Here is a 14,646-nt window from a genome sequence, read left to right on the forward strand (position 1 = left end):
ATGATTGCCTCCGAAAGGTCTCATTAAATTTGTCGTCAGGGGGAAAGCTTTATCGCCAACTAGTTCATAGGGCATATCCTTTTCGATTGTCTCATTAAGAGGCCTTGGCTTTGGTATGTTTAAACTACCATCATTCAGTTTCTTCCAAAAGGTACTCTCCTTGAATATGGAAGAATCGCATTCTTTCCCATATGAACCAACACTTATATAAATGAAACGGTATTCTGCATCAACAACAGCTAGTAAAACAAATGAAAAATAACTTTTGTAATTGAAATACATCGAGCCGCTTTGATTTGGGTTCACTACTCTTATTTTTATTATTTGTGAACGATATACTATCATGTTTTAAATATTCTAAAATATTACTATATGCGGACGATATGAAAATTATGAAATTAATATCAACCAGGCAGGATACATTAGATCTACAGGAAGATTTAAATCGATTTGAGGATTACTGTCTTCGTAACAAGTTAGACTTGAATGTCTCGAAATGCTTTTGTATGACATTCACTAGGAAAAGTAATAAAATCAATACAACTTACAAGCTTGAAAATTCTGCCTTAGAGGCTGTCGATGTTATTAGGGATCTTGGTGTTTTGCATGATAATAAGCTAATATTTGATTTACATATAGATAGTATCGTACGGAAAGCAACCAAAATGCTTGGCTTTATTTTAAGAACATCATCTAGTTTTACCCTAGTCAAGACATTGAAAATTCTATATTGTTTGTATGTTAGAAGCAACTTAGAGTATGCATCGCAAATTTGGAACCCTCAGTATGCTATTTACAATAATCGAATCGAAAATATTCAAAATAAATTTCTTAAACACTTGCAATTTAAGGCCAAAATTTCGCTGCCTGACTACAGAGCTCGGTGTAAACATTTTCACATGTTGCCATTATCTATACGACGTGATATTGCGGACACTATATACCTCATGAAAATTGCTACTGGTTCGGTCGATTGTACCGAGCTAGTATGCAAAATAAACCTTCGAACACATAGTAAGCCACTTAGAATCATGAACGTATTACATGTACCCAAAGTAAGCACAAATTATAGAGGGAACAACTTTATGGTTAGAGCGGCGAACAAATTTAATAACTTAAAGATAGACATGACATAGTGTGGTGACAGCCAGGAAAGCTTTAACACAAAATTACTTCAACCAGGATGAATGAAATGCATTGAGATTTAGATTCTGTTTTTTTTTCTTTTTTGTATTATAAACTAAAAAATATTTGGCATGTATACCTTCTTGTTGTAAAAAAAAAACTTTATGTGAAGATTTTTAATTGGCCCATAATGTTATATACATTATAAGCAGAAATTGCAGTGGGTAGTTTCGATACCCACCCGCCTTCAAAAAAAAAAGAGAGGCCTCAATGTGCCTCAATAGCCTGCCGATGCCTGATCATGATGTTAGGGACTACGAGCAGATAACTTTCAAGTCCTTGACTCCAGAAGTGATCAATCACCAGGTTTCTGGGTATTTGTGCTCTGCAGAGACGTGGTCTGCTAAATGCGCAAAAGGGTTCTTAGGTCAAGAAGATAGAACTTTCACGATATCATCCGACAAAGTATCGAAGAAGGAGTGCGTGCATGCAATATCAGATTATAAGAAGGGTTTATATAGAGGTCCGGTCAAGCCAGATTATGAGTGCTATTGGATGTCCACCAATTATAATAAAGAGACATTCACCTTAGTACGAGAACACAAGGTGAGTATTGATCACTACACCATGAGTTATGTGGATCCTATATTTTCCGGGGGGAGGTGTCCTGATTCTGTATGCGAGACGGTACATGACAGTGTGTTGTGGATCCCAGAGGATCATCAAAAGCCACATTGCCCTTCATTTAAGAGTAGGCAAGTAACTATATATCATAAGCTCAATTCGTCGGATTCCCTCTTTATATCTGGAGAAGAGATACCGCCAGAAGACTTACAAGAGAGTTGTCGGGGCTTGCATTACTGTGGAATGTCATCAATCATCACTAGGTACGGTCAGGGCTTCAATCTCCCGGCTGGATTCGGAAATTCCAGAATAAAATCTCTATTAGACAAAATACCGGTGTGCAACCCCTCCAAGATGATAGCCAGTGTGCCTAAGGACTCATCTTTGATCCAAGATGTTAAGGTCGAAGAACTTCTCCGAGTGGACTGGTGTGAGGATACTTTGGAGAAGATGCAGAATAACAAGAATTTGACTGGTCGGGACTTATATAAATTGAATCCTGTTATTCCAGGGAGCGGATATGCTTATTTAACTGAAGCGGGCAGGGTCCATATGGTGCGAACTACATATAAGATCATCAATCCTAGGAAAGTAATTTGTATACTGGCCTCGAGGGTTTGCTCCATCGAGTATAACTCCCTAGATGGATCAAGCAACAAGATTGATATAGAGTGTATCAATAAAGATACGGCTATCATGGATCAATACTGTATGTGGCTCAATGGGATAGTCCTCACTGAAGGGTCAATAATAACACCTAATGGAGGAAGGGCAAACAAGGAAATTCAAGATATGTTAAACTTGGAACACGAGATCAATTATGATAGGCACATCATATTAAATTCCACTGAGGAAGGATCCATATCGGATAGCGTGTATAATCAACACGGAGAGAGAGGGGATGTTTGGGAGTCTCTCTATGTCGGGATCGAGCATTGGGTTTTCATAGCAGTCGCAATCCCAGGAATTATCCTGTTGATTCTGGTCCTGGTCTGTTTTGTTCCTATGAAATGCTTAGGGACCAAGGGGTATAAAAAGGAAGAGAGAGTCTTAGAGTTGAGGGACTTATGTCGAGAAGACCGAGAATGGGCCAGGAGGACTTGATAAACTGAGTATCATTAATTGGTTGCTCGGACGTAAACAAGTAAGGTTGTTGGTATCGAGGCTGCATACTGTTCGTTCTATGTTATTTTTATTCGGTGGTTTTAGTGTAATTGTTTTACGGTTAACGGTTGTTTTTAAAATACCCAAAGTCGTGTTGTTTTGATTGTATAAGATTAATTTTAAGATAGATTTAGTGTGATTTCGAATATACCGTGTTTTGTTCTTTGATAAAGTTATTTTTGGTTAAATCACTTCTTACGTTATTTCGAATTGTTTTCTTTTATTTGATTATTACTCCTGGTTGCTAAAAATATAAACATCTATTTCTGTATTGTGCTGTGAATCTTCTGAATAAATAAATAAATAAATATGCTTGCCGTCGACGGCTCCAATACAGTGTGAGAAGTTAGCTTTAATATCAAAACCATTTGCGATGTTTTCCCATTAATTTTCGTTGTCGGGCAACTTCATAAACTCTTCTTTTAATGTATCCCAGATAATGCAACTCATTTCTTTGATAATTTTACTAACAGTTGATACCCCGACCGAAATTGTAGTGCAGACAAAAGACCATGCCACCAGAGCAACATATAATGGACTTAGATGTCAAAATGAGCGAGTTTTTAGACAGCAGGCTATCACAACAAACTGATCCCCCAATTTTATCATTTTTTAAAGGTATCCCTACCCTCTGTTACGTCTTTCGACGATGACGAAACGTTGGAGCTTCAATCAGGTGTATTATCACTAATACAACAAATCAAAAAGAAACGTGAAAACAGACTTTATGCAAATAATTATAACTACGCGCGTGATAGCACACGGCGATCGGGGTATTCGACACAAAACTATAATTATTTATCTACCGATGAATCCGGATATTCCTCTCAAAACCAGGCTGTTCTTACCCCACATGGGTCTGGACATGCAAGACGTCAAACGTATGAGGAAGAATCGCCTGCTGCATCTACTTGGTCGGTAAGTACTGACTTAAATTTCTCCGATTTTTGAATTATTGTAATATCGACACCTCCTACGTATAGTATCGTAATCAACAAAATTGCGAAAATTAGTTTTACAGATTTTCAAATACTTTATAACATATATTATCGTTTTAACTAATAAAAAAATATATATTTACAATAGAACCCTAGATAATAAGACTGCTAATTATCGTATGTTCATCTTGATCGAAGTAATATGTGGTATGATGCAGTTCCATTACAATACGCGGGGGTGGGGGGATCTTTGAGCCGTGCGACCGAATGGCAACTTTTAGTAACGATTAAATATGCGGGAGAGGAGCACGTGCGCTGTTATCGTCGCTATTTTGTTAACTTTGCACTGATTTTCATTATTTAATCTACAGTGTTAGATATATATAAATTAAGTATGTCATCTAGGTCAAAAAAAATGATTGAATCAGTGATTAGATGTGATGAAATCGGATCACAAATAATAGAAGAGACCGTTAAAAATATAAATTGTGATGATAATGCGTGTACCCAAGACCAGAGTGTTGAGGATTCTATGAGGATGGAAGGTAAATTATGTTTTACTAATATTAATATTTACCTAAATATGAAAAAAATATGTATAAATTTAAAAACGTATAATGCCCATAGTAAAATATCTTAAGTATGACTAACTATGTTATACTTCGATTTCAGAGACTTTTCAAATATCGTAAGTAAATACTTAAGATACTTTACGATGTCATAATAACTGGTTATTGAGGATATTACACAGCATCCATCACCAGACTGTACAATTAATCATCTAGATTTTGATTGCGATAACCACTTTTGTCCCTGGTTTGTCGAAAAAGATAATATTTCACCACTACAGTCTGTTGATTCAACCTATACTAATTCAGTTTATACTCCGCAAGCAAACACACCTTTATCTTCGTTCTCAGAAGCGACTCCACAAGCTTCTAGAAAACGGAAAATCAACCAAAGAAAGGACAAAGGAAATATCAGACGTCGACATGTTGCTGAATGACAACAAAAGGAAAATGCTAAGAAACTTGGGCAAAGAGTACGAGAGTCGCGATGGTACTGTAAGGTGTGGTAAATCTTTAGGTCCTACGTGTCATATGAACTGCAGATTGAAGTGTTCAATGAAAATGAGCAATGAAGGAAGAATTTTGATTTTCAATAGGTTTTGGGGTTTAGGTAACCGTGAAAAGCAATGGGCTTTTATTGCAAATTTGGTTGTGAAACAAAAAAACGCAGGGTTTTTACTGATACTGAATCCAGGCGTAATTTTACTTTAATTTATAGACTGGCAAGAGCTGATATGGAAAATCAGGAAAATTATTCAACTGTATGTAAAAAGATGTTTTTAAACACATTTTCAGTAAGTGAACAATTAGTGTACACGTCTTTAGAAAAAAGGAGTACCACAAGTGGCTTAATAGAACCAGATATGCGAGGCCGTCATTCTAATCATCGCAAAATAATAACTGAAGATGTTATCGAAAGTGTATGTGATCACATTAAATCTCTACAGCCTGTAGATTCTCATTATACTCGCAGTAGAAGTAATAAACTTTACCTAGATGGAGACCTTAATTTTCAGCGCTTGTTTGATTTATATAATGAATGGTTCGACACGCGTACGTACTCTTCAAAAGCTAGTACTGAACGGCAATACCGCGACATCGTTAATGAACACTTTAAGATTAGTTTCTATGTGCCAAAAAAAGACCAGTGTGACAAATGCCATACTTACAAGAACATATCTAGTCCGACATTATCTGAAACACAATTACAGAACACCTTAAAAATAAAGAGATAGCTCGCAAAAAGAAGTTGTGTGATAAAGAACTTGCCAAAATATCAAACGGTAAATTATTAGTCGCCACATTTGACTTTCAAAAAGTTCTAACTGCTCCATACGGTAATATAAGCGTCCTTTACTACAAAAGAAAGCTTTCAGTATTTAATTTGACAGTTTTTAACTTAGCTGAACAAGAAGGTACTTGTTTTATGTGGCATGAGGGACAGGGCAGACGCGGGGCAAATGAGGGGCAAATGAGGTAGCCAGTTGCTTGCTCGGTTTTGGTCGGACAATTGTGTAGGCCAGAACCGAAATCGTATCGTACATGCTATGTACATGCAAGCAGTGATTATCTTTCAAGTTACAATACATCATTGCTTTTTAGAAGTTGGTCACACCCAAAACGAGGGCGACAGCGTCCATGCCTTAATAGAAAAATCTGCCAAAAATAAACTAATTTACACACCATTTGAGTGGTTTTGTTTAGTACGCTGGGCTGGGCACCAGTTCATGTTCAGCTTCAACAACCATCTGGTAGCCAGCTCGTTCAGCAGAGCTAATTTAATACGTGGAGGCTCTTTAATTATTGCTCGGAATAATCTTAAATTTAAAGAACATACAGACATAGCGAGCCTGTCTGTTGAGCGAGTTGTTGAGATAGCATGTATTGAGCTTGAGCAGTTCATTGTATTGAGTGTATACAGGCCCCCATGTGCTTTATATGATACTTTTGAAAAAATCCTAGATGTATTATTAAAAATATCTAATACTAATAAAACAGTTGCCGTCTGTGGAGACTTTAATAGTAACTTATTAGATAAATCTAGTATTGTTAATAGATTTTTAATCTTATTGAAATCATATAATTTATATAATATTTTCCTTGAGCCAACTAGAATAACTGCCATCAGTGCCACTTGTATTGACAATGTTTTTACAAATGTGAAGCCAACTTTCTATTCAATCTGTTAGATTCAGATCACTGTGGCCAGTTGTTATTTCTTTTTATTTCAATGTCATCGAATTAAGATATGGTTACTTTCTTATTGTTCCTGAAGTATCAAAAACTATGACGTTTTTTTAGGTCATACTGTGAGCAAAGCTTGGGAGGATACGACGGTGAAAACGGCTAAACAAGCCTTTTTAGAAGGGGTGTCAACAGGAGCAAAAAATCTCACATCCAAAGGAAACCGCCTGATTGTAGTCCACATAGGAAACGAAAAGGGATTCCTACCACGATGTCAGTGGGTGTTCGAGAATAAGGCAACGGGAGATAACCACGAGACGATGAACGCCGATGGTTTTGAAAACTGGTTCATAAATGTTCTTGCAAAGCTCGAACCAAATTCTGTGATCGTGATGGACAATGCAAGCTACCATTCTAGACGCCAAGAACGTGTGCCGGTCACCAGTTGGAAAAAGCAAGCCATCCAAGATTGGCTTTCTTCAAAAGAAATAACATTTGAAGTTGCTAAATGTGACCTCATATCTACATAAATCTATTCCATTCAATTCTGCCAGTCGGGATAGAAGACGGAGTGATATTGTGGCCTGCTCCGCAACGGTTCGTTCGAATTTTGCAAGCCGTCAGTACGTGACTCAGTCTGCATATATTTACAACAAAATAAACGCTAAACTTCAATTTCATCCTAGAGTTTTGTATGAATGTAAGAAGTTATAACAGATTGGCTAAAAACTTTAACTTATGAGGAACCTGAGCACATTTTAGTACGAGTTCGCTAGTTTGACACACACATACATAATTATATACTTTACAACAAGTATACACTCACTCACACACACACACGCACATGCGCACATACACACACAACCACGCATGCATAGAATCGTGATAGACACTATGACAATTACATTTCATTTTATTTAATTTTTTACCGGCTTTGCTTCTTAGCTGGGTTTTGTTTTGTTTTGTATTCTTTTTTAACAACTGTCTCAATATTGTATAAATAAGGGAAGTAGCGAGCCAACCCCAACACAAGTGTCTCTGACTACTTACGGGGGCTGTCTCAACTCATGTATTTCATGTAAAATTTGAGATACAAATAAACATTTTCATTTTTCATTTTCATTGAAGTTAAGGAGACGAAATCAGAATTACTAGAAACAGTTAAAAATGTAAAGGAATGATACCAATCCTACGTGACCCGACGAAATGGCTAAACAGTCTGGGATTTAAGTTTTACGCTTACCACCCTACCACTGCGAGCTCAATCCGATTGAGCTAGTCTGGGCTGATGTAAAAGGCCATGTCGCAAGAAATAATACAACTTTTAAAATGGCTGATGTGAAAAGGTTGCTTGAAGAAGGACTTAATAATATAAATCAGTTAAAATGGAAGAACTGTGTTGAACACGTAATAAAAGAGGAACAAAAATTAAATAGACTGGACGACAGTATAGATAAAACTGTAGACAGTTTTATAATAAATGTGACAGACTCGTGCACATCCTCATCATCAGAAAACGATTGGGAAACTAACACTGATGAACGTGACATCCCTGTTTAATATACTTAATGTATACTCCTACCAACCGGTTTTTTTTTTCGCCACTTTGGTGTCGTTTCACCTTAACATAATTGTTTAATAATTAATTACTAAACCTCATCATTCATTAATGTGCCAGTTCGTAGTAAACATGTCAAAAATTCAAAAACCTTTGACATAAAAAATGTTGTTTATTTCTGTGATCCGCTCAAAGGTTATATATAATGATCGCTTTTCCGCCAGGCTGAGAAATACACTATAGTGTATTTCTCAGCCTGGCAACTGGCCAGCTAGTTTAGTTATACCACTAACGAATTTATTAAAACAAGAAATCGAACAAACTAAAACATCAACTGCTATTGGAGTGTCAGTACAAAATGATTTATTAAATGGTATTCAAAGTAGATTAGTGCCTTTACTAGATAACCCTTTTTTGGCCAAAGCAACTATCTTAGATCCCCGCTTAAAAAAATTACATTTCATGTCAGCATTGGCTGGTGCTAATGCAATATCCGATCTATCAAAAGAAATAATTGCAGAACACAAAATAAGAGGAAATCGTTCACCTACAGTAGGCGCTTCTCCACGTGGAGAAAAAGAAACAACTTCATCATTATGGGATCGACATGAAGATATGCTCTTGAAAAATATGGCTAATGCCAATGAAGTTTCTGGCAGAAGTTTTGGTACAATACCTGCTGAATTAAAGCAGTATTTAGATCAGCCAAATATTTCAAGGTCATCAAACGCCCTGAAATTTTGGATTGATAGTAGGCATTTTACTCCCGTCCTATCAGAAGTAGCAGTTAAATATTTAATTTCTTCTGCTACTTCTGTAGCATCTGATCCAGTTGCTTCTACAATCAATCTTTTAGTGCCTAACAATCGTAGTAGCCAAACAGCTGAACATATAAAACAAAGAGTATTTTTAAAAACTCTTACTCAAAAATATTGGTATACATACGAGTATCTCGAACGTTTAGCAGAAACAACAAAAATTTAGATAAAGTTCCACTCATTTTAGCCGGTGATTTTAACATCAACTTCAGTAATGAAAAAATCAAAACCATTGCTACAGTTTCTAGAGGAAGAATTTGATTTAAGAATTAACAATAATCCAGCAGAATCAACAACAAAATATAATACTACCATTGATGCAGTTTTTTCAAGACATTTAAATAAAATAGAATCCCAAACATATGTTTCCTACTTCAGTTACCACAAGCCAATTATTACGAAAATTGAGTCTACTAATTAAGTTTATATAACATTATATTTGTTAATAATAAAAAAAATATTATTATAACTTAAAAAAAATAAAATTTTATTACAATTCCTTCACTAATTAATCGAATGGAACTTCGTTCCATCCGGGTGTCCCTTGACACATCTCAAGTTTTTTTTTGTATCCACAAATGTGGAAAAAGTCCACACATTTGTAGAATATAAAGAACACAATGAGTTAAAAAAAAGTTTGCACTATGCAAATAAATCTATTATATCATGTGTTGAAAAGTGTGCGACATCAATAAATTAATTTTTTAAAGAAAATAGTCACAAACGTAATTTAAAAACAATTGCAAAGGAAATGGTGCTCCAAAATGTAAATTTTGATTGCATAAAAAAATGCGCACAACATGGCACACAAAATATTCGCCACATCATAGAAAATGTTTTCTCTAGTGATTTTAATTGGACAAGAGACCGACAGATTTTTACAGGACAAAGAGAGACTTTTACTGGAACTGCAGGACCGACTTTTACTATTTCAGACACGACACGTATCATCGACATTTTTTATAAGATGACTGACAATGACTTTTCGGACAAACTTTGTACAGAGACTAATCGATACGCCAACCAAAAGATAACATCATTGAAAGACCAAAACAAGTTTCTTCCAACTTCGCGGCTTTATCGTTGGTCGCCGACTGATAGGGACGAAATGATCAGTTTTTTAGCACTTATCGTGTTACAAGGCCTATTCCCTCTACCGGAGGAGGAATCTTACTTCGTGTTCAATGGTTTCGGCACTATGCCATAATTTCGTAGAATCATGACCTACAACAGGTATCTTTTGCTAAAATCAATGCTCCATTTTGTCAACAATGAGACAATGAAAGAACCGACTAGACTATTTAAAATTCGGCCGATAATTGACTATTTTAACGACAAATTTTCCAGTTAATACTATCCTTAACAAGAGATAGTCATTGGCGAATCCCTTCTGAAGTGGCATGGGAGACTAGGCTTCGCTCAGAAGAGTTTTGTCGAAGGCTGCACAAGTAGGTTTGAAAACTTACGAGTTGTGCGAGCCTTCCAGTGGCATCTCTGGAAGTTTTTTGTACTCGTATATGCTGGAAAAGAAACGACTAGGACTGCAACTACAAATGACGTCAGACCTGACGAGGATGACACCACTGACAAACCATCGGCATCGCTTGAAAATAACAATGACCGTCCCAAAAACGTTAACGATACAAACAATAATGAGGCTGAAATGACTGACCAAACATCGACTGGAAATATCAATGACCGTCCCAGCAATGCTACTTCCAAAATTGTATACGACTTGGTAGAGCCATAGAGTAATGGACAATTTTTAAATTGCCCATTATTAGCGCGATGTTTAAAACGACAAAATACTGACTGCTACGGAACCTTAAGGCTGAATCCAGAATTCGTTCCCGATTCATTAAAGACTGACGAAAACGGAACTTCGACAAGGTGAAGTAGTGGCTAGCTACTGTTCCGATTTGTCAATATGTGTATGGCGAGATCTCGACATACCATTACCTCCAAATCGGATCTCGACAAAAACACAATCGACTGACATTTAAGCCAAGCATTGTCCTAGACTACAATAAATCCATGGGAGGCGTGGACAGGAAAGATCAATTCCTGTCTGGTACAAAAAACTTTTCCGTCGCATGTTAATTGCTGCATTATTTAACTGCTTTGTTATTTTTAAATCGGCAAATCCCAAAATTTCCCATAGGCAGTTTAGGACAATTCTGGCGGAAGACTTATTAAAAATACACCGAAATATTGACCTGACTACGGAACCCCGACTTATAACATCTCGAACCGGACTGACACTGACACCGCGACCAAGACCAACAACAACCAATAGACCTCATCTAGAACACCGACACTTTCCAGTGAGAAATGGGCACAAACAAGCTCGCTGTTGGATGTGCGCCCAGCGAAAGGTCACTGCCAGAACTAAATGGAAGTGTCTAGAATGCAACATTAAGCTATGCATTGAAGGTTGCTTCATAGAGTACCATATTTAACTATTTAAATTTTTATTTATTTTATCATTTACAAATCTTAATTATTAAAAATGTATCATTAAAATTTACGATGTTATTCTGTTTTTCATTTAAAAGAAACGATTGAAACAAATCGAACATACCCTATTTTTTTACTTAGCTACAAGTACTACTAGGTGTACTACTAGGTCGACCTTACGGTCTGGCCACGGGGATCGGCGGTGCGAACGGCGATGCGGGAGGCGAGGCGACCATCCGCGCGGGGCCGTTTGCAGGCCACGGACCAGTCACGTTTGCCGCCGCGACCAGTAAGGAAGTTCGACAGCGAAATGTCTTTATCGAAATCATCTCGATATTGCTTGGAAAGTAATAGCTTTTGGTGCAAGACCTAATATTTGGAGAAATTGTGGAGAATTCCACAAGAAGTATGAGAAATTCAGAATATATCCAGAATTATTTTTTTGAGTATACCAGAATAAGTATTGAAACCTTCAATTATATTCTTATGAATATTCAACCAGAATTGGAGAAAAAAGTTAATGCAAATAGAATTTTAAGTGCCGCTGAAAAATTGTTTTTGAGATTAAGGTATATTAAATTAATGCTGTGGATGGCCAGACTTCCAAATAGCTGGCCTAGCCAGTATTTCAGTAACAAAAAACTCTGTATTCATTTTTCGCCGCGACCACGACTAAACTTATTTATTCCCTTCTCTATTCGCCGCGACTGCCGCTCGACTCCGTGGGGCGTGGCTTGCACCGTACTGATTCATGCATTTGTTTCGCTCGCCCGTCGCGACGTCAGTCGCCCGCGCGATTCGCTCGGTACATTTCGCTGGTCGCATCGCTGGTCGCCGTTGCGCGTGGCTTGATTAGTACATTGCTATGAGTTTATTTCAGTCGCTAGACGCATCGCGGTTCGCACCGCGCGAATATTCGCGTCAGCGAATGTCCCGTGGCCAGGCTGTTAGGTCTCCCACACACCTAGTAGTACCACCGTAGTTTTTAAAACTGCGAATTCGCACGAACGCACCGCAAGAATTTCCGATCAGCTTCGCATCGGACATTCCTGCGATATTACGTCATCCTTGGTGACGCCATTTTAGTCCGCTCTGAGACAGTTTTAGAAGACATCGATTAATTTTGTATAATTTTTTACTGGTAATGAAGTATTAAAAAAATGGAGGGATCAACGATATCTTTAAAAAGTAAGCGATCTGGAACAGGAGCAAAATCTACCAAAGAATACCTACCATCTGTACAAGCAGTTATTATTTCTTTAAAAAAAATTACAACATGAGACAACAGATAGTATTAATGAAACGTAAATGCAAGCACCACCTGGGCAAGAGAATCAAGCAAGATCTGAAAAATCTCCAAGACAATACCAACAGAAGCCGCGAAAAAGAAAGGCAAACGAGTTTGAAGGTGAAATTGTTAACATTTTAAAGGAACCGGAAAACAGGCACTTGTCTTTTTTTAAGGGAATTCTACCGTCTCTGGAAAAATTGGATGAGAACAAAACACTTATTTTTTTTAAAGTCGTGTTCTCCAAACTTTAACAGACTTTCTTCAACCGGCTATCAAGGCTAGCGGGTATCAAGGCTACCCGCTCTACGCCCTTGACTTGCGAACTGGTAGTAAATGTAAATTTATGATTAATTTAACTTGACGATTCAAAAGTGTACTTGGTTACCCACTTGAATAAAGATATTTTGAGTTTGAGTTTGAGTTTACCCACCTTATAGTTCCTCCTATCAGCCTAGCAACTACCAGAGCTACACAGGCTATCAAACTCAACATTTTGCAAACCAAACACCACTGACACGCCCACATTTATAACAAGAACAATCATCAAACGCAGGGGAAGATCAAATTAATTCACCTAGTGATAATTATTCTACCTATAGCGCTTTGTCGACGGAAAAAGAGTTTGATTTTACATAATATTAATTACTATTAACTGCTAATACTACAAAAAAATGAGTTCCATCCATTTCATGTACAGCGAGTACAATCCTTATTACCTCGAGATTATGAACCTCGGGTTGCTTTTTGCCAAACAATAATTCAAAAACACCGAGAAGACCCACAATTCTTAGAAAATTTTTTATGGTCGGATGAATCAACTTTTAAAAAAGACGGCTACATGAACCTACACAATCTGCACGAGTGGCACGTCGAAAATCCACGATTGATGAGACCAGACAGATCACAGTACCGTTTCAAAGTTAACATGTGGACTGGAATTTTGAACGGAAAAGTCATAGGGCCTTTTGAGTTACCAGAAGTTTTAAATGCTGAAATTTATTTAGATTTCTTACAAAATCATTTGCCCAATTTGCTCCAGGACGTGCCGCTTACTATTTTACGAGATATGTGGTTCCAGCAAGATGGTTGTCCAGCGCATTACAGCCGCTTAGTTCGAAACCACCTTAACGAGGAGTATCCAGACAGATGGATAGGGCGGGGTGGTACAATCTCGTGGCCCGCCCGCTCACCCGATTTAAATCCTCTTGATTTTTTTTACTGGGGAGCAGTAAAGGAAAAAGTCTATTCCAAGTCGATTCAAAATGTAGAAGAGCTTAGACAGAAAATAGCGGAAGCAGTAGAATTTGTGAATAATGGACAATTTGCCCGCTTAATTTCACGTTCTTTTTTAAGGAGATGTCGAGCCTGTATTGCAGCTGAAGAACGGCAATTTGAACATCTTTTATAAAAAAAGTAATAAATCTAAGCATAAAAAAGAAACTGTCTATTTTACTTATTTGCGTCCGTATGACATAAGGGTCACTATCTGTCTCGCTCACATTTTATGGAATGTCTCTCTCCATCTTATTTAAACCACGCTGTGGTCATTAGGAACGTTTTGGGTGCGCTAGAATCATTTCGACACCTCCTACGTATAGTATCGTAATCAACAAAATTGCGAAAATTAGTTTTACAGATTTTCAAATACTTTATAACATATTTTATCGTTTTAACTAATAAAAAAATATATATTTACAATAGAACCCTAGATAATAAGACTGCTAATTATCGTATGTTCATCTTGATCGAAGTAATATGTGGTATGATGCAGTTCCCATACAATACGCGGGGGTGGGGGGATCTTTGAGCCGTGCGACCGAATGGCAACTGTTAGTAACGATTAAATACGCGGGAGAGGAGCACGTGCGCTGTTATCGTCGCTATTTTGTAAACTTTGCACTGATTTTCATTATTTAAT

At 37.2% G+C, this 14,646-nt stretch overlaps 1 protein-coding gene across 1 annotated transcript; it reads left to right on the forward strand.

The window, feature by feature from the left end:
• The first annotated feature begins 11,651 nt into the window (after positions 1-11,651).
• Positions 11,652-13,691, forward strand: LOC125058895. Its single transcript, XM_047663035.1, is given in 3 exon segments — positions 11,652-11,726; positions 12,644-12,963; positions 13,166-13,691. Coding segments are annotated over 3 exon segments (594 nt in total). The 3' UTR covers positions 13,365-13,691.
• The last annotated feature ends 955 nt before the right edge of the window (positions 13,692-14,646 follow it).

This window comes from Pieris napi, chromosome 18 (genome assembly GCF_905475465.1).
Source record: "Pieris napi chromosome 18, ilPieNapi1.2, whole genome shotgun sequence".
Lineage (NCBI taxonomy): Eukaryota > Metazoa > Arthropoda > Insecta > Lepidoptera > Pieridae > Pieris > Pieris napi.